The sequence below is a fragment of the Sceloporus occidentalis genome, unplaced genomic scaffold (genome assembly GCF_023333645.1).
Source record: "Sceloporus occidentalis isolate IW3139 unplaced genomic scaffold, rSceOcc1.0.p SCAF_2, whole genome shotgun sequence".
Lineage (NCBI taxonomy): Eukaryota > Metazoa > Chordata > Lepidosauria > Squamata > Phrynosomatidae > Sceloporus > Sceloporus occidentalis.
Window position 1 is genome coordinate 252927712 of NW_028316982.1, and position 26963 is coordinate 252954674.

At 41.1% G+C, this 26963-nt stretch overlaps 1 protein-coding gene across 2 annotated transcripts in view; it reads left to right on the forward strand.

Annotated features, from left to right (window-relative positions):
• LOC149319999 (platelet-derived growth factor D-like) overlaps positions 1-26963 on the forward strand; it is a 217453-nt gene that overhangs the window by 167580 nt on the left and 22910 nt on the right. For both annotated transcript variants that reach the window (XM_089512745.1, XM_089512746.1), the window contains exons 4-5: positions 10810-10866; positions 11539-11737. In XM_089512745.1, coding sequence (XP_089368871.1) covers positions 10810-10866; positions 11539-11737 — 256 coding nt within the window. The remainder of the gene's footprint in view (positions 1-10809; positions 10867-11538; positions 11738-26963) is intronic.

Sequence of the window (26963 nt, forward strand, 5' to 3'; positions counted from 1 at the left end):
ATATATTCCATGGTCCAATTAAACATCTTTTTCCCTCCTCTCCCCCCAATATAAGCAGAATAGTGGAAAGTGTGTGTTATATTGCTTCAGAAACACTTAAAAGAAAAATAGCCTACGTCGCCCTTATTTACAGAGCAGTTTTAAAATGTCATCCCTCAATGTCGCATCAAGGGAGGAATAACTAGGGAATGACCATTTTACCTCTCTGATACACAGTCATTAACCTCCTGTTAATTCTGAAGGACTGTTTTTTTCTGCTCTGCTGGACACAGGAGTGTCTGCTGAAGCATCCACTTGCTCATTTTGCAATTTCACTCAAGGCATGTTCTTATATTACCAAGGAAGCTGACTCTAAAAACTGTCAGTCAGCATGACAGAAGTTCACCAAAATTCTCTCAAGGGCACTGTATTCTGCATTGGGAGAATGAAATTAAACTTGCAGGGCCTGGGTTCTGGGAATGGGTGTAATACAAAGGGTAGAGAGTTACAGTGTCAATGTGTGGCATTTGCTTTCCCTGTAAAAAGCAAAACCAGGAGGATATGATTTACAAAGGCAAAGTGAGAGGCAGATGAAGACCAGCCTGGCTCTACCATTAGGTAGGATGAAGAAACTGCTTGTTGTGGCAGATGGCCATGTGTGTTTGTGGCTTCCAGTCACCCAGCAACTTATAGCGCTTAGCACTTTACATTTCTTTACTGCTTCACAGTGAACTAGCCTGAAGAAAGAGGCTCCTCCCTCCCCAACTGTCATCTTTCGGCCTCTGAGGGAGAGAGTAGGCTGGCCCAGTTCCATCAGGGGCTAGCCTGAAGAAGAAGAGCCCTCCCTCCGGTCCATCTGCCTTGGTCCAGGCCTCAGAGGGAGAGAAGAATGCTGGACCTGATTCCCTCCCCCCTCACCATTCTCTTCTCCTTTTGTGTCGTGTCTTTTAGATTGTAAGCCTGTGGGCAGGGAACTGTCTGTTACCCCCTCTATTGTAAACCGCTCGGATTCCCAGTGATTGGGCGGTATATAAATAAAACCTATTATTATTATTATTATTATTATTATTATTATTATTATTATTAACTAAGCACTCTCTAAGTGGTTTACAATGTGTAAGCCAATTGCTCCTAACAAGCTGGGAACTCATTTTACCAACCTACAAAAGGATGGAAGGCTGAGTCAACCTGGAGCACTGTGTGATCGAATTCACAATGTTGTGGCTGCAATACCACCATTTAATTTCTGTACCACCAGGACAACCCCATGAATTTCACAGGGTTTTCTTAAGTAAGGTATCGTCAGAGATGGATTTGCCAGTTCCTTCCTCTGAAATATAGCCTAAAGCACCTGGTATTCTCACAGATAAAAACCAGGGTGTGTGTGATCAAGCAACATCAGAGTGTGGTCAAGATGGCAAAAGCTATTAACAAGGAAGAACACACAAGCCAGAACAATTGTCCTGCACTTTGCTTTTGCCTTCACCTACTGAGTTGGACCCCCTCTTCTCTTCTTCCTTCTGCTGAATTAATTGAATGCATGCTGGTCACATTGCACCAATTAAAGGAAACAGTAGACAAAGTGATAAAGTGGAAGGAAGAGGGAGAAACTAGGACATTTTAAAAGAACCTAAAAAATTGGGATGAAAGAGAATTAATGGGACTGTAGGCAACATCAGGAGTCCCTGTTCCTACTGAGCCCCCAGACCATTGCTCTGCATTGAAGGACAGAGCAATGGCCTTCCCTCTTAATGTAAACAGGACTTCTGTCCTCAGATGTGGAGGAAGACAGTGGCTAGCTCATTGCCACTATTCAGCTGGCACTCCAATCAACTGAATATTGGAATGTGAGAAGTGACACTGTCTTCACCTGTGGCAGGAACATGGCTTGTGACAGCCCACAGATCCCCTGCTTGGATGCACCCCTTCTCTCTTGCCACCCTTCACTCTTGGAATGTGATTCCTAAGCATTTGCAGATGATTACTTCTTTAAGTACTTTTAAGTCAGAATTAAAAACAATTTTGTTTAGGGAAGCTTACAGCTTACAGGCTGACTCTGATAGTTAGATAAGTGTGTTTTATGTATGTATTGTTTTTATAGTCTGTTGTTTTAGAGCTATTTTTAATTATAAGTTGTTATTTTCTAAATCTGCTGCTTCTGGTTTTAAATTGCATGCCATAGGCAGGTTCTTTTATTTGTATTTGCTTGATGATTATGTAAAGTACCATATAAACCTTACAGTGCTATACAAATAAATGATGATGATGATGATGATGATGATGATGAGAAGAAGAAGAAAGATTCATTTTAAAAATTATTTATTTAACCACATTGTGGTTTGCAGATACCACAATGTGGTTAAATAAAGTGGTCAGAAGTTACATCTCCTTGGTCCCATTGGGTTTGTGAGAAACTGGAAAACACTCCTGGCTGCAACAGCGCAAGTCAAGGAGGATAGGCTACCCAAGGTCTCATTGCTAATACAAGGACATTGAGAAAGAGAATGACTTAATGAGATGCTCTGACCAAAATCCTGGATTCTGAAGATATGAAAGAGTATTTAAAAAAAATAGGAATGACGTTTAGGAACTTATTGTATCGTTTGTAAAACCGGTTTATCTCTAGCCAGCTTAATCGGGTAGCACCCTTATGTTATCAGATGGATTTGGTTGCCTAATCTGCCACCTAGATGCTTCCTAGGTCCATCCCCACTTCCAGGAGGGCATCTGCTGGCTCTTTTTGGATCCGGGACTTTTCTGATGTAAGAAAATGGCCAGCCGAGCCATCCTGGAAGTAGGAATGGACCCAGGATGTACCTGGAGAGCAGATTACCGTATATACTCATGTATAACTCAACCTCATGTATAAGTCGAGGGCAGTTTTTGGATCCAAAATAATGGATTTTGATATGACCCGTGGATAAGTTGAGGGGCAAACACTGGAGGATGTTACAAAAGATCTAAAGGGGTGGGGGGGACAAAGCACCACTTCCCTCCCTATATCTCACTCTCTGGACCTCTACCAAGCATCAGTCTCAGCATGGAAAAGGGGAAACAAACCTCAGCGCACATGTGCACACACACACACACACACACACTTCTCCTTACCAAAAGCATCTCCAAGGCACATGGCTTGCGAAAAGGAGGACAGACCCCACTGTCTCTCAGCTTGTTACCCCCAGGACTCCAAGGTTCAGGGCTTGCAGAAATACAGGCCTTTCTCTCTCTCTGCTTTTCACCCCCAGGACTTCCAAGGCTCATAGCTTGCAGAAATAGAGGACAGGGCTTTCTCTCTCTCTCCTTCTCACCCCCAGGACTCCCAAGGCTCATAGCTTGCAGAAATAGAGGACAGGGCTTTCTCTCTCAATCCTTCTCACCCCCAGGACTTCCAGGCAAAACGGGGTACAAGCCTGGGCATACTTTCTGTGTGTTCCTTCTCTCAGCAGCAGCTTGTTAGGTCTGGCTCCACAGGAAGGCTGAGAGCCTGGGAAACAGACATACACAGGGAGAGAGGAGGAGAGTGGGCACCGGGGCTTCAAACAGGGAGCCGTTACAAGGCTACAGAGAAAGGTGGGCACTTCTTCTTTCACAAAATTTATTAGCATTAACTCATTGACCCTTACATAAGTCTACCCATGATTTTGGAGTTCATTTTGGGGGATACATTTTTCAACTTATAGTTGAGTATATACAGTAGATGGCCAAATCTATCTGATAATATCAGGATGCCACCCAATTTAAGATTTAAGACAGTTAGAGGTGAGGCGGTTTAAGAAACAATGTGATAAACTCCTTAGATTAGGCAATGATTTCAGCTAAGGGGGCCAAAGCTAATCCAGTCATTTCAGTGAGAGGTTTACAGGAGGAGGCAGGCCTTTCATAAGGCATAGTTTTCAGGCCCGTCACCATTTTGGTTGCTCTCCTCTGGAAATTATCTAACTTGTCAACATCAGTGTGTGGGGCTGATTATATGGGAGAAGGCTAGATGTACCAGTAACCCATCTGACTGCCATGTTTTGCACTAATTGAAGTTTCCAGAGTTGGTACGGAGGTAGCCCAAAGTGCATTACAGAAGTCCAGTCTTGCAGTTACAAGCATCTTTATATATAACTTTATGGCTACATCCAATAACATCAAAACAATGATACCTTTATTGGACCAACCAAATGTACAATTACATGTCGCAAGCTTTCAAAGTCACACTGGCTTCTTCATCAGGCAAACAGGAGAAAAAAATTGAAGATGTTAGTTTAAGGCCTGCATTTTCTGTTTCTGGTCTTAGTTCAGATGGTAGGGAGGGCTATCTGCAGGCTCCACATCCCCCTTTTGGCCATGCAGTCACTAGGAAATTTTCAAAGTCAAGGAAATTTAATGTCCATTTGCAATTCAAAAAAGATGTTTCCTTGGAATCCAGCATGTCTCCTTCCTTTGTGAAGCCTCTCCATCCCTCTGAGCTCTCACATCTTACCTCATTTGCTTTGAAATACCAGTTTATAATACACATCATCATAATCACTCTAATGTACAAACATCTACAAGAAAGTGAAATAGCCAAGCACAATGAAAGGCAGTAAAGTTTGGTTGTTGATGTTTTTCATTTACTCCCCCCATAAACTCAGAACAGTGTCCTTCCAATCCTAAACTCGCAGATAAATTATTGTGTGAGTCAATTATTATGTGGATATGGGTGAATATTTTCCCATTTCTTATTATGTGCATATGTGCCTTCAGGTCACTTGTCAATTTATGGTATCCCCATGAATTTCATACAGTTTATTTAGGCAACTCAAAGCTGGTTTTGTGAGTTTCTTCTTCTGAAATATAGCCTGCAGCATATTATTACCTGTGGGAATTGTTCATGGTTGCATAAATAGGCCACAGAATTGACACCGTACTCCCACATGGAGGGAGAAAGAGGTTTGGACAAAACAGACCTGCTACTTAAAACCATTTTCCTCACTCTTTACACCTTTCACTTTTCATAAATAGACAAACCAAGTGCAAACTGACCTTGACTATAATTACAGCTGAAAACCTTCATGTTTCTTTGACAAGAGTTTGGAATATCATGCTCTCTCTCCCTATTATAACAAGTGACTATGTCAGAATGGATCAGGAAGCATCCACTACATCATTTCACACTATTATTAACATAGTCATCACCAATAATGGAATTATAGCTAGTGATGTATAGTGGCAGCCAGGCTCTTTAACAGCTCACAGTCTCTATGGTTTTGGGCTGTTTGAAGCTCAGGTTGGACTAATGGTATAAATCCTCACATATTTCATTCCTACATATGAGAATACAATGGTTTCTGAGAATACAATGTTTTCTGCCCACTTTTCAAACACTATTCAAACTTTGGGACTTGGGGCCCTTTCACACTACAAAATTATAGCACTATGATTCCACTTTAACTGTCATGGCTGATTACTGTATGGACTCTTGGGGTTTGTAGTTTGATTATTCCAAACTCCAAATCCAAGAATTCCATAGGAAGGCGCCTTGGCTGCTATAGTGAAATCATTGTGCTATCAATGTGTAGTGTGAAAGGGCTCTCAGTTGGGTAGAATTTATTTGCACAAAAATGTTCATAGTTTTTCTTCACAGTTTGGGGACAAAATATGTATTTTGTGCAAAATACCTTGATTCTTGCACAAAAGTTTTGATTTAGTTGCATGTTTTATTTTCATAGTAAATGGGGTTTCCCTCCCATAAGATACAGTTTTTTCCTGCCCTAAAACAAATTTTCCTGAAATACACAACTTTTTCATTTAAAGGACAGACAATAAATCACATTAATGCAAGAACATTATTTACAACTGGCAAAGTAGCCAGTTGGATTCAGATTGTATGATATGGCAGGAATCAGATTACCCTTGAGATATTGTTGGACCTCAATCCCCATCAATCAGTATAGTCAATATAGTCAACCAGTATAGTCAATGAAGGCATAAATAAAGAAATATAAATAAAAATTTAATTTATATCCCACTTTTTGTTTCCACAATCAAAGCAGCGTACAACAAAGCGGCATGCTTGGAGTTGTAGTCCAACAACATCTGGAGAGTTTCATGTCTCCCTCTGGCATAGAATATTTTTGTTGTACTGGGCCTTCAAGTCAACAACAATTTCTGGTGACTCTATACCTAGTGTTTTCTTGGCCAGATTTATTCAAAGGAGGAAGGCACACTGATTTGGTGAATCTTGTGATCAAAGGTCCTGCTCTCAGTACAGTATTGCCACTCTTAACTAAACCATGAACTTACAAGGCTTGCTGTTGTTGTGTGCCTTCAAGTCATTTTTGACTTATGGTGACCCTAAGGGGAACCTATCATAGGAGTTTCTTGGCAAGATTTGTTGGGGTAGGGTTGCCTTTGCCGTCTCCTTAGGCTGAGAGAGTATGACTTGCTCAAGGTCATGCAATAGCTGAGCAGAGATTCAGATCCTGCTCTCATGGAAGACTCCATGCATTATACCATGTTGGTGTAGTCAATTTTAAACAGAAAGAGAATTAACATTTTTAATAAGACACCATTGCCAAAAAATCCAGAGGCCTGACACATTTCAACGTTCCACAGCAGAACTTTAAATACTGGCAAAACACCACCACTTTGGACACAATAAATAGCATAGTAATACTGCTGAGGTGAGGCATGGTTTCAGATGTATGAAAGCTGTTATGAGCAGAGTAGAGCTAAACGATTTGAGAAAATGTTTTATTGTTTTCAAGCATCTAAGCAGGAACTGGAGCTGGTAATATAAACAGAGGATTAGGTTGGTTTGGAAAACCCTTCAGAGGCTCCAAGTGACTACAGCTGTGCTAAGTGATCATGGAACAAAAACATTTTACAGTGAATAGTGGATGGTGCATTTTCCTAGAGGAAATGTAATGTCATTGAGACAAAATGAGCATGATGTAAAAGCCAAGAGCAGGTGGTAACACCTAACCATTTCCACCCACTTGAAATACTGGACAGGTGTCCCCTTTTTCTACAGAACTAAATAGATTCATTTGGAGCTTCCTCTTTTGAATCAGTGTATGATTCATAGTTTTAAAAATAGTTGTACCCAGTTTGGAGGTGGGAGGTAGCTCCAATAACCTGCCAAAATTGTAGCAGGATTTCCATTCATTTTTATTCTCCCTTTTGCATCTGACTGGGGGATTCTGGGAGGTAAAGTCCTAACTGTTCCAAGTCCTGGAAAAGAGACATTACAGGGGGGCACACTCAGCCCCACTCTGACTTTATACATTATTTAGAACACATGAAGGAATAACATCCAAAAAAGGGTTTTGTCTCATTTATAGGGAGGTTTTTGCTAACCTGAATGCAAATGTTCACATTGCAAGCTGTATTTTTCCTCTGAAAGAACTGAAGAAAAAAGAGCTGAGGATGATATTGAGAAAAATAAAATATCTATTATGCAACTTTGATAATAAATATATTCAAGGACTGGTGGGTTTTAGCACAGCATCCCCAAAGCTGAGAAGAGCTTTCACACACACACACACACACACAGACACACACACACACACACACACTTGAGATGCATTATATTGGCGGGGTACATACCGCCACTTTGCGGCGCTCTGCCGCCGCCGCCAGTAGGTCCGCGGGGGAGCCGGAGCCTTCACACGGCCCGACTCCCGCGCGGACCGAAAAAGAAGCTCCAAAATGGAGCTTCTTTTTTCATCGCATTTGCGACGTAGCGAGGCGCCAGGGGCGCGCTCGCTACGTCACAAGCGGCGCGACGCGTACGGACGCTCAGCGTCCGATACGCAAAGATGGCGGCGCCCATGTGGAAGGGGCGCCGCCATCTTGTACGTATTCTATACGTACTAGGGTTAGGGGGGTGCGGAAGCACCGCCCCTTCCTAACCCTAGTACGTATAGAAGACGTACTAAATGGCGGTATGTATCCCGCCATTATCTGTGCTTATGTTGCTACTGACTATTGTTCTTTTTATGTACATTTTATGCTTCCGATTTCTGTTTTTCAGTTGTATGAATTGACTGTTATAACAATTTATGGTAAAAGAACATAATCTTCCCACCGTCTTGTTTTGATAGGGACAGTCCTGCTTGATCATCCTTCGAACCACTTTTTCAGCCACATTAAAAATGTCCCAGTTTGTCTACCTTACTCCCAAACTCTCCCTTTGTCCTCAGCTTACTTCAGTTGCTGCATACCAAGTTCAAAGCACTCAGTTTACTTTTTACTCAGTTTACTCAACAGGGAGGAGAGGAAAGAGGACAAGAGGAGTTTGAATATTGTCCCTCCCAGTAAGCTTGGGCCAAAGCAAACTGATGCAGACTTCCCTAGCTTGTGTTTCCCCCCCGCCCTTGATTAATAACATTTGCCAAACTGACCACACTCTGATGTTGCTTGGCCACATATACCCTAGTTTAGATCTGTGAAATGCTGGAGGATATGGTAGCCCTGTAACAGTAGACAAAATGCCTTTCAAACCCATCATCTTCGATAGCACTCATGAATCCTGGGTTTCATCTGTGAAATGTTGGAGGCTATGAAAGATTTATATATATATTTTCCAGTTCCCTTGATTTTACAGAAGAGGAAGTGACTAGTAAGTTCATCTTTCTCATGGCTGCATGATTGATACCTTGGAAAAATCCTTCTTCTGTGTAGCTATGTTTGTTGCAATACTTGGGAGTAAACCCCATGAAATTCAGAGGGAATTACGTGTTAAACATACACATAGATTGTGCTGTAAATATTTAACTTTTCTCGTTCAAACAAAAACTTACATCACAGGATTGTCAAGTCAGATGTCCTGTGTTTCTGTCACATTCTGACACATTCTTTTCATTCAGTAATAGCACACTTTTACTGGCATCCTGTTGGTGACTTACAGAGATGTAAGTCAGGGGGACCAGACATCCTCCTTTTCCCGAACATGTCCTACATTACAACCTTTTGTCTGGGAGGAATTCCAAAATATCCTCCGTTTTGAGCACGTTTGACAGCTGGTTTAACACCCCTACCTCCTTTCTGTCCCCCAGCTAAGCTGAGACCAGCTGCTATTCTATCATTTCAGTCATCTTCCCCCTCCTTCCCTTCCCCATCTGTAAGCCAGGGCCTCCCTCTTGAAACATGACAACTTTATAAATTGATAAATTACAATCATCCTACAAGTGTATCCCCTATCCTAAAAGTTTACAAAGCTAAAATTTTGCCCATTCTATCATATGGTGCAGAACTATGGGATCACTTGAAAGTACCTCGTTTGGAAAAGGTACAGAGCTGCTTCCTAAGGAGGATCCTTGGAACAGATAAAAACACCCCAGCCCAACCAGTGAGAGCAGAACTTGGGGCCCATTCAATTCAGGGCCAGGCTTCGATAAAGGCATTTAACTACTGGCTAAAGATTCTTAAAATGGACACAAGACGACTCCCTAAACTCTGCTTAGAAGAAGAACTAGTTATTGGGCATTCAAATTTTTGGGTATGTCAACTATCACTACTACTGTTCCAACTAGGCTCCCCCCCTCCCTTATTTTCTTTCAGTTGGGCACACAGTTCAGGAATCCTTAAAACAAAGGGTCTGGGATATCAGTGTCCAATCAGACATAGCTGAACCAGCTAACCAGTTAGCTAAAAATAAAACTGTATTCAGCCTAGAAAAATACCTTAGGTTGCAATTAACTCAGAGTCAAAGAATAGCTTTCACCAGAACTAGATTTGAACAGTTGAATTCTATGGTAAGAACAGGATGGTTTCAGAAAATACCCTATCATTAATAATAATAATAATTATTATTATTATTATTATTATTATTATTATTATATATTCCACTTTATCTCAGGGAATCCAAGTGGATTACAGCAGTAAAATAACATACAATTAAAAGAGAAATGCATTAAAAAAATGAAAGTACGAGGCATTACAAACCGCTGCTTTGCGGCGGTCTCCCGGCGCTGCTGTTTGCTCTGTAAGGGAGCCGCCACAGCCAAACCGCGCAGCTCCCTTACGGAGCAAAAAAGAAGCTCCAAAATGGAGCTTCTTCTGGCGTCGCGCTCATGACGCCGCACGGACGCACAGCATCCGTTACGTCAAGATGGCGGCGGCCGTGTGGAACGGCCGCCGCCATTTGTTATGGACAGAGTCCGTAACAGGAAGAGGGGCGTCTGGAAGAGACGCCCCTTTTTTAAACTGGGACGTCCTGAGGACGTCCCAAGTGGCGGTATGTAACCCGCCTACATGTATTTGTGGTGCTCCAGCTGTAGAGGATATTATACATATCCTGATTGAATGTTGTTTATATGATAAGGAGAGATCCCATTTCTTACAACCATTTTTAGTTAGAATGACCAACTGGGATCCTATTGTGAAATTGTCCCATTTTCTTTCTGGTGAGGAGTTATATCTAGTGCGATGTGTAGCAAAATTTATTGTTAAAGCTGCTCGCCAGAGATATCGATTTATCTTACAAAACAGGGTCCTATGCCATGGTGATGAGTTTATTTAAATACTCTTACTGATTTCCTTCACCCTGTTTTAGATGGTTTTATTTTATTTCATTTATTCTGTATCCTATCCTATTAAATCTGCTCTTATTCAATTTTTATTTGTTTTAACTTCCTAGTTAATTTTATATGAGCCTCGGGTGTGATCAAGTTTTTAACTTTTTATGTATGTATTTTGATACCCTGATATTTTGTATTTTGTTTTTTGTTTTTCATTGATATGGTCTGTTGACTAATCAATAAACTTTGTTGTTGTTATAGTTTAGGCTGTGTACATGTGTGAGGAAAAGACTTGTACAGTAGTGTTTCAGCTATTCTCTCTGGTTTCCATACATTTCAGTTTGATCTTCAGGATGCATCTGAAGCCAACTGGGAATCAGTTACCAGTCCTGTCTTGGTAGGTAATGTGTTAAGGTTTTATATGACAAAAGAATAATAAAGTAGCGAAAAGATCAGCTGATGTCCAGAGCAAGGGGAAACATTGTTAAAATATTGGCAAGGGTATATCTTACCCACCGTGACACTTCCTTCCTGTGCTGGTGGAATTTTGTGTTCCTGTGAGGCAAGAAACAGCAGTGCTGTTGATAGCATCTCCAGTGTCAGACAGGACTTTGCTGAGGAGCTAGACTAAATGTGACACTCCATTCACCCCATGCATTTGAGGAAGTAGGTTAAGTCTATGAAAGCTTATGGTACAACTTCTATCATACAGTCTCAAATGTTCCACATGATCCCTTTGCATAGTCCAGATTAAATGGCTATGTCTCTGAATTCTCTCCAGATGTTGCTGGGCTGTAACTTCTAGAAATCCTCACCACTGGCTATTGCTGGCTACATCTGCTGGAAGCTGCAGTCTAGCAACAACTGGAGAGCTATATAATTCCTACCTGGAGTATAGATATGTACACACACACACATACAGGAAAGACAAGTGTTGTTTTTAACAATGCTCACCATCCGTTTTGCATGAATATACTCTGTGAAACATCTCTGAAAAATGTACTTTTGAAATTTCTGTCATTTTCTCCCCATGTTTTTCAAAACATACTGCCCTGTATGTCACTCTTAGGGCGTTTCCTATCACTCTTCATCAGTGACTGACCCTACGCTAACAGCAGAAGCTTTGGATCAAACCATTGCTGAATTTGATACTGTGGAGGAACTGCTGAGGCATTTTAATCCAGATACGTGGCAAGAGGATCTCAAGAATTTGTACACAGACACTGTGCCACCACGAGGCAGAAGTTTCTATGAGAGAAAGTCAAAAGGTAGGAAGAAGCCTTTCATGGAGGAGTATTGTCTGATACTAGCATTGTCTTGTTCTTCAATTGGCTTGTGTCTGACAAATTTAAACGAGGAATAATAGATCAGTAAAACAAAAATGAATGGGATGCAAATATGGAACAATTGTTTGTTGTTGTTCTTAATTTGAATTTAAAAGTTCTTATTGTCCTTAACCTGCTTTATTGAAATGTATTTCAAAAACAATGAATTGTTACCAAACAAAGACAAAGTGTATGGAATATTGGAGTTAGATTTTGCATAATTGCATCTGTCAAGGATTTCTGCAAACTATCCTGGGACCCATAGTTTGTTTGCTGAGGCTTCTCTGGTACACTTCTAGCCTCAGCCATCATAGAACTAGAGTTTCATGAGAAGAGGAAATGTGTGAGTAATTCACATAACTGAGAGGTTGGGGTTTTTTTAGTGGATTTATCTGGTTCCATATTACTGAACTGAGCATGGAACTGGACACAATTTGAAGATGGAGATCTGTATATCTCTAGACTTGAGATGTGTTGAGAGAAAATAAATTTATCTGGCAACCTGCACACATCTGAAAAATTTTCAAAAATGCTGCACATTTCTCCAGTGTGCCATTAATGCATCCATTTGGAAAAAAAATGGACAAAAATACTGGCAAAATCAATTAATGGACATATTTGAAAAATTCGTACCATCAGAGGCAGCAGAAAAGAGACAGAAAGAAAGCTGCATGGAACTGGCATAGAACGGACTTGGAGATAAGATACAGCAGAGGTCTGTACTCATCTGTACATGAGAAGAGACCATTTAAATCTGTATGCAGGGTTCAGTTACAAGCTGAGGCTGGAAATACAGCTCAGCAGAGAATACTTTTTACAAGAGAATACCCTCATGAGAGATGCTCCTTGCTCAAGAATTATGGTATTGACTACATTTCTTGCACTCTGTAAATCTGAATAACAGTTACAGAAATGAAAACACTAAACAGCTTTCATTTTACTCTAGGTTAATGTATTTCTTGGAAGTTTAATGGAATTTAACCTTTCATAGCTCTCTACTGTATCATATTATGGCAGCAACTTTCAGAGGAAAAAAATAATTAAAATAAATGATAAAATTAGCAGGGTATAAGCAGCAGTAGTAAAAGAATACACTCTTAAAGCAGAATAAATAACCCATTCTTTATAATGTACAAAAAAGGAGAAAATATTATATGGTCTTGCTATGCCTTCTTAAATGTTAATGGGAACTGCCTGGTATCTTCTGGCAACCAAAATGTCTGTGCTATATTCTGGGTGGGAAGATGATTGAAAAGCATGGTTCTACTACTCCAATTTTCTTCTTCTCTGGGATCCACATAAACCTATAAGTTCACTGACTTTGGACATCAATAGATTTCATAGCATGTGAGATCAATTTTTGGTGATGAAAAACAAATCAGGCTTTAGTAATGTATTTCTTTTTTTATATATTTAAGTTTCTTTCTTCCTGATCCATATATACATGTACATACATAATGGTAGCAGTATCAAGTGATCATTTCCAAGGGTAAAGGGTTTCCACCAGCAGGCTCATCTAAGTTACACTGGAGGTTATTGTGGAGGTTTTATGTTGTCTTTGTGTGTTTTTTCTTGTGTCATTGAACTCCCTCTTCAAAAATGATTTGTCTTATTTTACTGAGACCATACAATCAACCATAGTATCTAATCAGGATATGAAAAGATCTGACCATTGGGGAGTTTTGATTGAGACAGATCATCTTGCTATACCAGTGAAGCCTGTGGCTGATACTTCAAGTCACACAAGAGTTTTCACCTCTAGCGTGAAAGGAAGGCACCAAGTATTGTTGTTTCCTGACACATTTTCCTCAATTTGCAAAAAAAGTCTGTGCACAGAAGGGTCATTTTGCTTTGTGAGCTAAGCAAGGGAGAAAAGGAAAACAAAATGGGATAGCCTGATTGATCAAAAAGATAACTACAGTGGGCCCTCCACATTTTCTGGGGTTAAGGGTGCAGGACCCCCATGAAAGTGGAAAAACCACAAGTAAAAAAGCACTGTTATTTTAACCTGAGAGAACACCTCTCTGGGAATCTCTGGGTCATCCAGTGCAAGTCTGTAGTGAATATCTGCCATCGGATGATCATAGATTTGTACTAGAGGACTTACAATGCCTGGAGAAGGGTTCTTTCTTGGAATCTCTAGGTCTTCCAGTGTGACTTCTGGTAGAAGTTGACCATAGAGTCACACAGGGAGAGGAATAAATTCCTAGAGAGAACATATTAATCAAATCTGTGAATAATCAAAGCTGCAAAAGTCAAAGCTGCAAATGTGAGGGCTGACTGTAGATAAAGTTAGATGCCAAACCAATGCATCTACAGTCCATGAAACAAGACAACACTTATCACAGGTTATACATTTTGTATAAGCTGGACAGTCACAGATATTTTAGACAGTCAGAGAAATGTATGAACATCAATCTCAAAAAAGTGTAAATCTAAGACTAGCCAAAATAAATAAATAAATAAGGGACAGAGTGAGGGTGCAGAAGAAAGGAAGGAAAGAAGGTTTTATCTCCGAGAGAGGAGAAATATTTTAAGGTTGGTATGTTTTTAATAAAATTAAGTTTAAAAAGATAAAAGCACTTTAAAACAGAACGATTAAAATAGTACAACACCCCCCAATCCATTCTCACCAGGAGATACAGTTTGCCAAATCCTGGAACTGAGCCATACAGGGCTTTATAGGTCATAATCAGTATCATAGAATCATAGAATCGTAGAGTTGGAAGAGGCCACAAGGGCCATCCAGTCCAACCCCCTGCCATGCAGGAACTCTCAATCAAAGCATCCCTGACAGATGGCCATCCAGCCTCTGTTTAAAGGCCTCCAAGGAAGGAGACTCCACTACACTCTGAGGGAGTGTGTTCCACTGTCGAACAGCCCTTACTGTCAGGAGGTTCCTCCTAATGTTGAGGTGGAATCTCTTTTCCTGTAGCTTGCAGTATTTTGATTTGTGCATAGAAACAAACTGGCAGCCAGTGGAGCTGTTTTAACAGGAGCATGGTATGGCCTCTATAAACTGCCCCAGTTAACTGTCTGGCTGCTCTTTAGAGCAGATGATGTTTCTGAACACTCTTCAAAGGCATCCGCAAGCAGAGTGTGTTACAGGAGTCTAAACAGGATGTAACTAAGACATGTGCCTCCATGGCCAAATCCAGCATCTCAAGGAATGGGTGCACTTGGCACACAAGCTTTAGATGTTCAAAAGCACTCCTGATCACTGCAGAAACCTGGGCCTCTAGGTTCAAAGCTGAGTCCAGGAGTACCCCCAAACTGTGGCCCTGCATCTTCGGGGGGAGTGTAACCCCATCCGATACAGGCTGGATCCCTATTACTTGATATGTCTTCCAACTGACCAGGGGTACCCCTGTCTTATTTGGATTAAATTTCCATTTGTTTGCCCTCATCTAATCCATTACTGATGAGGGACACTGGGTTAAGACCAGGACAGCTCCTTGGACTGAGGTAGAAAAGAGTAGTAGACTTGGGTGTCATCAGCATATTATGGCACTACACCCTAAAACTCCAGATGACTTCTCCTTGTGGTTTCATGTATATGTTGAATAGCATAGGAGACACAACAGAACCCTGAGGGACCTCACAAGCCAACAGCCAGGGGATCAAGCAGGAATCCCCCAGCATCACTGTCTGGAATTGGCACTTCAGGAAGGAACAGAGCCCATGTAAAACAGTACCTCCAAGCCCCATCCCAGAGAGGTAGCCCAGAAGGATATCATATGCAATAGTATTGAAAGCTGCTGAGAGGTCCAGCAAAACTAAGAGGGACACACTCCCCCTGTCCAGTTCCCTGCATAGGTCACCCAGCAAGGTGCCCAAAGCTGTGTGCATCCCACAGCCAGGACTGAAGCCAGACTGAAATGGATCTAAATAATCTGTTCCATCCAGAAATTTGTGGAGTTGGGAAGCCACCACATTTTGCCCACACCTTGCCCAAAAATGGTAGGTTGGACACTGGCCTATAATTACCCATTATGGCAGAATTCAGGGGGTCATTGAATCAATTGGATTCACCTGTATGTTGATTCACCATTCAGTAATTGGTTCAGTGAGTCTATTCAAAGTTGGGACTTTTTTTTAATTGAGAGGGGATCCAAGTATTCTGGCCTTTTGTTTTGTATTAAATTGTAAACTGCCCACTCTATTTCTTGCAGTCTCTTCCAACTCTATGATTCTATGATTTATAGAGTGATAGAGAAATTTCATAATCTAATAAATTTATATTGGGAGTGGCTTGTCTTTTTCATGCTTAACATCACTCTACTAATGTAAAGTTTTAGCTGTAGTAAACTTCTTTCCAATGCAAAGTACAACTTTCTTCAATTACTGTTAAAATTACTAACCACATAGCCTACATAATGAAAATTGGTGAGATGTCCACAGCCTATAAAAGCCACCTGTTTTGACAGGTGCTGCTGCCAGATGTTCTTTTAAGTGCAGTGTGATAAAAATGATTATCCAGCTCTTATAATACAGTGGGATAGCCAAAATGGTGGCAGGAAGGCATAAGGAGGTGGGGTTGGTACTGGTGATTAGGATGTCCATGGCTTATATTCAAGAACTGGCTTGAAAGTAAAGCCAAAAACCATTTGCCCTCTTGAGAAACAATTATAAGTGTCCAGATTTTATCTGATGAGTTATTCATAATGGCATCAGAAGGCAGCTGGCTGGCTTAGTTGACACTTTGGTCTATTAAACAAACTGAAAGAGACAGAAACTATTCAACTCTAAACTTTGGACACATTGACAACCCTATTACTACAGTGTGAAGACTAAAAAATGAATTTAAACTGGTAATGACTTCAGTCTTCAATACTTTTATTTGAAAGGAAGCCCCATTGATTTTAATGAAGTCTTCTTTCCAATAAATATGCCTAGAGGTGTATTTGCAGTGATTTTGGCAATTTCATATTTACAAAGTGGATTGAAGGATATGGTGAACAGCAACCTGGTTCAAGATCAAAGTAATCACAGTACCAGCTCAATCTTTGATCTTTAAACGTTTAATGCTTTGATAGAGATAAATCAGTATATCAGCAAATTCTGTCAGTTTTCCTTCATTATTAAGAAGAGCCAGACTCCATCAGACTGAAGGCTTGTCATGTGCTGCATTCTGCTCTCAGAATGGCCAAACATTTAACAATGGAAAGCTTATAAGTATGACATGACCTCTGTCTCATGTCCCTGAGTGGCTCATCTACAGAGGCATGTTGCATCCAACTGATGAAGTGGACAAAATATAGTAATCTTGGATAGTTGGTCTTGTATAATGAGCAACAGCAAATGGCATCTATACAATAGCTGAAATCTGGGAGGAGCATGTCAAGGAAATGCAACATGGGACATGCAGTTATAGAAATAAAATATGTATGTGAGAGTCAGAATGACTAAGCATGAACAATTAAGAAATCACACAGGTGTAAAGGATGATATAATTTAGAAGTCTTGGGAGCCAAGGACAAAATTAAGGAATGTACATTGGTAACACCTGACTTGTTACATGTACAAGGTGTTCAGATGATGTTCATGGGTTGGACTTGAGTATGGGATGAACAAAAGTCAACCAATCATTGTGAATGTACACACCCACTGGGTGGTAATTGTCTAGTGGGTGGTAACAAACATTTGCTATAATAATTGCCAGTTTTGCTAATGTAACTTGTGGATAGTTGTGGAGTATTGATAGAGTGTACAGATATTGTGGATTGTTGGGCATATAGAGATAGTAACTGTATATAGTAGAATAAAGTAGATCTTTTATCTAAGACTACTGAGTTGTGTTGGTGTCTTGAGTGAAGATACAAGAACCAGCAGAATCCTGATGGTGTTTGGAGACATCTGAAGAAGAAGAGTGAGAAGGCTTGGAGAAGTTTGTCAGGGTCTTCAGCCTATTCTCAGAAAACTCTGCTGCTTTGGGAGAAAGCAATAACCACTGACCAAAACTGGTCAGCTCAGCTTCATTAACAAGGTGGTGAGTTACAGCCTGAGGTGAAGAGCAACAACTCCCATCATCCCTGACAGAGCAATACAACAAAGAATGCTGGAATTTCAACATGGAATTGTTTTAAAACATTTCTGTTAGACAGCTCCAAGATTTTTTTCCCATGAGAACTTCTATGGAATCTGAGGAATTTTGTTTGATCTCTGTTAAACAAAGCTGGCAATATGTGGCCCTCCAGATGCTGCTGGACTGGAATTCTTAGTCCATTGACTATACTGGCTACAGCTAGTGCTAGGGCTGTGCACATCTGCTGTTAAACCTGGTTTTCCTGATATGTCCACCGAGACACCAATTTGCTCCACTGGCCGATGTGAAGAAATCTCACTAAATTACTTGTTCTCCAATATATCAAGACCACCTGTTGAGAGAGTCATTAACAGCCAGGAGATTTCTCACCTCCAGTACAAAAACAAGAGCTTTTTTGTTGTTGAGGTCTCCTTAATTTGTACCAAAATGTCTTTACACTACAATTTTTAGTCTTTTTGAATGTGTACACACACAACAAGCTTCAAAGGACTGGTTGATTGATCCAAAAAATACAAACAAACCATCCAGTGCCTCTGATTTTTAAAAGTCCATACTAGGGATATAATTCTTTACTAAGGCGGGTTACAGACCGCCATTAAAGTACGCGCAGAGCACGTGCTAGGGTTAGGAAGGGGCGGTGCTTCCGCATCCCCCTAACCCTAGTACGCGCTCCGCGCGCACAAAATGGCAGCGGCTGTTCCACACAGCCACCGCCATGATGGCGTCACGAACGCGCTGCCTCCAAACGAGGTGGCACAGACGTGATGCCATCGCTCCGTGCGAGAGCGCTTAACGCGCCCTTTCCGCAGAGCAGGAAGGAGCTCCAAAACGGAGCTCCTTCCTGGTTTGCGTCGCTGTGCGCAGCCTTCAGACAGCTGCGCCCAGCGACGCAAGGGAGAAAGGGGCCAAGCGGCCCCTTTCTCCTCCTCCCCGCCGCTGCGGGGTGTCCTTGGGGCTTGAAGCCCCAAGGACACCCCTTTCCAGGCTGTGGGGAAGCGGCCTTTTGCCACTTCCCCGCGGCCTGGAAAGCGGCGGATCGGGGCCTCAGCGGCTGCCGTTCTGACCACTGAGGCCCCGATACACCGGGGAAAGGCGTGCCTACAGGCCGCCCCAAAGGGGCAGTCTGTAACGCGCCAGTGTTTGTTCTTGAAGAAAACAATGAGTAATTTTAGCAATTTTTTTCTGGCTGTAGGAAAGTCTTTGAAAACTATGCAAATCAATGACCTGTGAATTCTGCAATATAGCATTTTTGGCACAGAAAATAGCCTTTTCTACATAAGAAATAATACTTCTGAACAGAAATATTATTTTCTACACAAAAATTGCTATTTTCTGTGCAATGCAACCACATATAAATTTAGCACAGATGTCCTGAACTGCAACAATTTCCTCAGTCCAAGATTCCTCTTGTCAGGGATTTTTTCCCATTTAAAAATATATCTTTTCAAATATACTTTACATTCCTAGTCCATGCACCAAATCAGCAGCTATTATAGTTTAGGTATGTGTTTTGAGTCATTTACATAAAAGACATTCTTACAAATAAAACTCCAGACAAGAATAAAATAACACATCACTTCACACGTACAAATTTGGAGGTTTCTGATTCTCACTGATAAGAATGGGACAAGCAAGGGCTTACAAACCCAGTTCCTTTGACTGCAGCCAGAATAATGATGAAATTTTGAAAAAAGAAATGCATTTATGCTCCTGTGCTCATTGTATTGTTCAGACAGATTTGTTACTGAATGAGAAAGTGTGCATATACACACACACTGATCTGGATCAGATGTGAAAAGGAAATGGAAATGGAATGCCAATAAAATGCTGAAGACATCAAATACCTTCACATTATGCAGCTGTGGCCACCTGCACCCATCAGCAGGCTTCCATGAAAACAAAAGCACACATCACTTGCCGGATCAAGAATGATGAGTATGAACTGAAATGTCTGTTGGAAAGTGAAGGCCAGCTCTTCTTGGTGCATTCAGTGGAGTGCTGGTTCAAGACCAAAACCCCAAAGCAGTTTGTGCAGCAAACAAGAGACTGGGGCCTGTTACGGACTGCCAAAATAAAGCTGCTTTGAGTCTCTTTGGAGGTATGCTATTTAAATGATGCCTGGGTCCTAAGAGTCCGGAGGTCACACCAAAGCCACACTCCATTCCTAAGCACTGGAGTACAGCTTTGGTGCAACTTCCGGATTCTTCGGATGCATGCATCATTTAAACAGCATACCCCCAAAGAGACTCGAAGCAGCTTTATTTTGGCATTCTGTAACAGGCCTGGGAAATTCTATTTTTATTGGGATAATGATGTGGTGTGGAAAAAAGTCACACTTCCTTTTCAAAGGCTGAGTCTACATTGCAGAAGTAATGCAGTTTGATACTGCTTTAACTGCCATAGCCAATGCTATGGAATTCTGAGATTTGTAGTTTTGTGAGACATTTAGCCTCCCCTGTCAGAGAGCCCTGGTGCAACAACAAACTACAAATTTCAGGATATCATAGGATGGAGCCATGACAATTACAGCAATGCTAAACTACATTAATTCTGCAGTGTAGCAGTAGTCAAGGTAATGTGGTCTTAATCCTGATCATATCCTTGCTCTCAGTATCTCTCTCACACACACACCAAAATAGAATAATAACATCACCCACAATTTCAGAGGTACAGTCTCTTGTTTGTCCTTCCAGGTGATATACATCATCTGTGAGCAATGCCTCTCGACACTTTACATTGGACAATTTCTACAGAAGAGAATAAGTGGACACAATTCCGGCATCAGAAATAGAAATGCCCACAGTGCTAGCATAGCATATCCATCTTCATGAATTCACCATCAGAGATATGAACAGAGGCACTTAGTTTTTAGCATATTAATATAGAAATCTTCACAAGTGTACATACAACAACAACAAAATCCTTAGAGAAGGTTTGACTTCAAATCAAACTGACTTTCTGTAAGTAGATTTATTGTTTTCACACATTAATACTAAAAGACCAGTTGCTTGAAAGATCTGCATCATCCTTCACAGTTCTTGCAAGATTTATGGCCCGGTCACAATCTGCCTCTTACTGTATGCAGTTACATTATCTTCCACTTCCACAAGTGTGTAACTGTGACTTTAAGTCAATACATCTGAGGAAGTGAATTGATATCCATGAAATTTTAGGTTAAAATCTGTCAATTAGGATGTTACCATACAAGCCTATTCTCAATCTTACCACAATTGCATTATTTAAAAAGAACAGAAACATACTGGGTTTGGAGCTTTTGATATCACATCTTCAATAGCACAACAGAGGCATTTAGTGCCATTGATGGTCCTGCACTCTCTGTTACATATTCCCCATTAACCCACCTTCCTGCCCTATGCCCTGTCTAGCATGCTTTTATTTTACTTTACATGTAATGTAATGACAGCTATGTCATGGCCAGCCACGAGGAGGACTCAGAAGATGACGAGGAGGACTCGGCTGCTCAGGTGCAGCAGGAACCTGAGGCCGTGCCATGTCCCAGTTCTGCTCTCCCAGCCCCAGTGGATTTGGCTCAGCCAGACGTTAGCTCTGTGGGATCTCCTCCAGTGGAGCCTGAGGCTCAGCAGCCTAGCCTTGCCCCAGTAGAAGTGCCAGACTTGGGACACATAGAGCAGCAGAGAATTGGGGTTCCTACCTTTAGCCAGAGGAGATCAGAAAGGTGTGCCTTCGGCGTTCCAAGAGAATTGCTGAGAAATGCTCATTAGGCAATCAGCAGCTGTGATAAGGGAGCTAGATATAAGACACCTGGCAGACGCTGAGCTCTCTTGTCAGATACTATTTGTTCTCATTAGCTAATGCTGCTGGATCTGACTCCTTGCCTCCTAGACCTTTGACCGCCTTGGAATTCTTGACCTTAGACCAGACTTGCTGACCAACCCTCTCGTATTCTTGACCTCGGACTAGACTGGTAGTATTGCTCTCTATAATCCTGAACTTTGGACTGGCTAGTGGCTTATTCTATTCGGACTTCATTTGGCATTGTTGCTGGAAGAACTGCTTCTTGGCAGCTCAGCGTGTTTACCTTTTGCTGAGCAGGCTCTTATCAGCCATGTGAGTGTGTGTTGGCAGCATTCCTGGACAAGTTATGGGAATGTTAGGCGCGGTACAAACTGCCCTTTTGCGCCATGCTGGTGCCGATTCTAGGGTTAGGGACTGTGTGGCAACCACACAGTCCCTAACCCTAGCACGACGCGGTGGGGTAACAATAATAATAATAATAAATTTTATTTATATACCGCTTTTCCAAAAGATCAAAGCGGTTTACACAGAATTAAAACCAGTTACAAACACATCATAAAAATAGATAAAAACCAGTAACACAATATACACTATACAAATCTAAAACAGTCATTCAACAGGGTGAGGCAGAAAGTTGATGGGATCAAAATACACAACTTCATTTTCCAGAGGGGAAGGCTTGACAGAAGAGGAAGGTTTTAAGCCTCTTTTTAAATGTTTCCAGGGGGGGTGATAAGGTGGAGCTCCTCAGGAAGACTGTTCCAGATTTGTGGGGCCACTACTGATAAGGCCATCTGAAATGTAACATATTTAGAAGGTGGGATTTCCAGCAAGTTCTTCCCGGTTGTTCTGAGTGTGTGGGGCGGATTATATGAGGAGATGCGGTCCCTCAAGTAACTCGGGCCCAAGCCATGTAGGGCTTTATAGGTAATAACCAACACCTTGTATTGTGCTCGGAAGCGAATAGGCAGCCAGTGCAGATCTTTCAGAATGTACACGGGCACTGCCATTGTGATGTAAGCACCACACAGCGTCCTCACAGCATCATGTGTCGCTTACATCGCAAGTGCGCCATTGGTGCACTCATGATGTTGGACCTGCAGTGCAGAAGGAACCCAGTTTTTCTGGGTTCTTTTTCTTCCAGAGTGAAGCTACGTGGTTTGGCAATTGTGGCTTCCCTCCAGAGGGAATTAGGCCACCGGCAGGCTGCCCTTTTCAGGCAATCTGTCTTGCGCCTTATGTAGTAAAAAAAAAGGGGGGGGGAGGAAATAAAGAGAGAAAGAAAAAAGAAAATAGACTCATTGGGAATAACTGGAAGAGGAGTGCAGAGGGAGAAAGGAAGAGACTGATGCTATATCACTGTTCAATATCAGGACTGTCGCAGACTGTCACTTATCACACCTGTGGAGTAATGGGATGGAACCGTGATTGCCCATGTGTTGATGGGTTTTCCTATCAATGAAAAGATGCCCTATAATAATACTTCAGAATCACATCAGCAATGGTTGGGGCTGATGTTATGCAGTAGGTACTGCCAAAGGCTCTATTCTCTCAGTAAAATTGCAGTTTAAAACCTGTGTGTGCGATAAGGTCCTTAATCTCAAAGGTGCTGCAGGATTCTCTCAGCAACACCCTTTTTATTTTTATTTATTTTATTTTGTTGCTATTTTAATATAAAATAGACTAATGAATTTAACATGTCCAGTTGGAGTCCAAAATAATATCAGATGTGGGTCAGGCGATGCAGTATAAGTCTCACAGTGTAGCTATCTTGCTTTCATGGGTTAGAAAAGTTCTCATTACTGCCTCAAAATGATTCTGAATCCTTGGAGAGGAAGAGCAATGTAGAAGTAGTGATAGAAGAGTCTCCCATCTTTGCTATTGCTTTTGATAGTCCAGCAGACAATAGGTAAAGGTAAAGGTAGTTTCTTGATATGAATGTCTAGTCATAGCCAACTGTAAAAGGGCGGTGCTCATCTCTGTTACTAAGCTGAAGAGCCAGTGTTGTCTGAAGACGGGTCTGGTGGTCATGTGGCCAGCATGACTGCACCGAACGCTGTTACCTTCCTACTGAAGTGGTACCTATTTATCTACCCATGGATAAGTCAGCTAAGGTTTTTGGGGTCAATTTTTTGACTTAAATTTCTAGACTTATATACTCATGTATAAGTCTAGAAATTTAAGTCAAAAAATTGACCCCAAAAAACTTAGTCAACTTATCCACGGGCAATGTAAGTATTGTACAGTACTTTAACTCTTATTAAAAAAAACAGGAAGTATCCCCTGATGAAAGGCAAGAGTGTTATCTGTCCTGGAAGCACTGACCTCCCTCTGTTCTGTTATCCATCCAGTCTTTAGTGTGAGCACAAACAGTCACAGTATGTCTGCTGGAATTTTGTAAGTTATTTGTCATTGTTTTCCTTTGCTTCGTACTTTAGATCCTTTGTTACACGCCCTTAAATTTTACTCTAGACTTATCCATGGGTCATATCAAAATCCATAATTTTGGCCACAAAACCTGCCCTCAATTTATATATGAGGTTCACTTATAGTCAAGTATACACAGTACTTGCATTTGCATGCTTTCAAACAGCTAGATTTGCTGAAGCAGGGACTAGTCACAGGAGTTCACCCCATCATGCAGCACTCAGACCTCAAACTGCCAACCTTCTGATCTTCCAGTTGTCAAAATTGGCATCTTAACCACTAAGCCATGACGTCCAATACATTCTTGGAATTTGTGCACAGGATCAGAAGCAGAGAGGAAGAGGACCAAAATCAGCCCAATGATATTTTCTTGTACCACTCTAGACTAAGAACTGTTGCAAAGATAACAGGATGGGTTTGAGCAAGCTAATCATCGACGACACAGTGTACAGTCATGAGCAATCCAGCATGGGTGAATGAAGTTGAACAGCACAGCCTGAACTTTCAGATCATGTCAAATGAAGTGCTCTTCTGTGTGGAACATTCATATGGAAATTACTATTTGTGAAGAGATAACTAATGAGAAATCAAATAAGATGCATGTTTGTGTGAAGCAGCCAATAGTAATTGTAACGATGAGTGAAAACCAGAGGATGTTGGAGTGATTAAGCTTCCACTGACATCAGGAGGATTGAAATGTACCAAACTTTATATGGATTGCACTCACAGGAATACACTTGGCCTTCATGACCACACTTCCATTCTGTACATCTTGTTATGCCCTGGTATGCAAAATTTGTGCCAGAGGTTGCAACAGCTTCAGAGCATGAATTAAACAGGTGAAATAATCTTGAAGTAATATCTACCGAGTATAATAGGTTGACAGCTTAAAAGTTTTCTGGCTTCATTAGGCTAATCCATTTTTACATGGACTAGAACAATAAATACATTTTTAAAAATTGAAGGAACAGATCAATATCTTGGAATTTTCCTAATGTATGAGGTAAAAGAATGTCCCAAAGTGCACACTGAGCATGCAGATTTCATGTGAATTCCCTCTGACCTTAACACTGTTGCTGCTTTTGTTGTTGTCTTTAAGTTGTTTCTGACTTATTTCAATTAACCTTCCATTCTGGACCCCCACCCCACATGCAAAAATGGAAACTCGATGTGTTTGTGAGCATGCGCAGGTGTGTCCCATAGCACACACCCCTTAGTCCCCCTCTGATAACCCCCCACTGTGCAGATATCAAATCCATGAAAATGGAGGAGCCACTGTACAACCCTAAGGCAAACGTATCATGGGATTTTCTTGGAAAAGTTTGTTCAGAGGGGAATTGCCATTGCCTTTCTCTGAGCTTAGAGAGTATGTGGCAGGTCACTCAGTGGGTTTCATGGCCCAACTGGAAATTGAACCCTGATCTCCAGGTTCATAGTCCAGCACTCAAACCACTATACCACACTGGCTCTCTTTGACATTACTGTCCATTTATTTATTTATTTTTAAAAACTACAAAAAGTAAGTAATGGAATCTCATGTGGATAGGCTTTGCAAGCAGATGCCAGTAAATAGATGTAATCCTCCATGTACTCATCCTTGAAAGATTCTGGGCCATCTGCCAGTAATCCATGTAATGTTTTGAATGTTGAATACACGTTTCACATGTGCTTGCTCCTGACAAATACATATTCTATGTTCCAAAAAGGCCCCTTTGTATAACTGATAATCATTACTCTAAGGCAGTTGTTTATACATATTTTACATACAAGGAAACCTTTCTATAATGACTTGTCTGTTGAGCTTCCTCTGTGTGTAGCCGGTGATTCTGAGCTGTATTTGTATGTGCACACCTGAGGATATAAAACTGCGCTGATTTCACTCTCATGTAGAAGAAGAAGAAAAAAAATCAAACTTTTTCTTCCTTGTGGTTGAGATCATGAGTTTTATTTATATTTTGCATTTTTCTCCTTTCCTCTCTTTTATTGTTGTCATCATTTTGCATTTCAGGACATTTTGTAAAAAATTCTTTATCACAAAACTCTGAATCTTGTTCCTAAAAACCAGGTGAAAACCAGGACACACATGGCAAGCAACATCAGAGTGTGGTCAAGATTCTATGATTCTAAGACGGTAAAAGGTAGCAATGCAGAGGAACATACATGTTAGGAGAGGCTGCAGCAATTTGCTTTTGCCTGATTTCACAGGGAAGGGCAAAATTCCACCTCTTCTCTCCTCCCTGCTGAATAAACTGAGTGCAAACTACTTTTGTACTTTAAACTCAGTTTGCAACAACTAAGGTAAGCCAAGGACAAAGGATGAAAGTATGTAGAGGAGAAAATGGGACATTTTAAAAGCAGCTAAAAAAGTGTGATGATGGAAAATGAATACAGGCTGTTCCTGCCAAACTGGGCCAGTTGGAAGGTATGGGAATAGTATTTTAAGTTAGATTTTTTAATGAAAGTTACAGCTATTCCTAATTATTTGCTGTATTTCTCAGCTGGTTTTTGCTGTTGCCATGTACAATGCATAAATGGACCACATTTTTTCATATTGGTATCAACAGAGAAAAAGGAAGAACGAAGGGAGAGAGAAAGGAGGAAAGAGAAAAAGAGAAAGATTACTCATCAAACTACTAAGCTGTCTCTCTTGATGTGTGAGGGACACAGATGGGAACAAGCACACATACACATACTTTCCTGTCACTGTAGGTTAAGTTGCTGCACCGTGCTTGGCACACATTGAGCTATCTCTGCAGCATAAATCTTTTCTCTGAAAGAAATATATGATGAGATTTCTGTGAAGGCAGATTCATGGCTGGCTCAATTCCATTGATTCGAGCAGAATGCAGCCCTTTATGACAGCCATAATTTCCTCCTGCTTAGACTACTTGACCTTCCTCTTTGGAGGTAATTGGCATG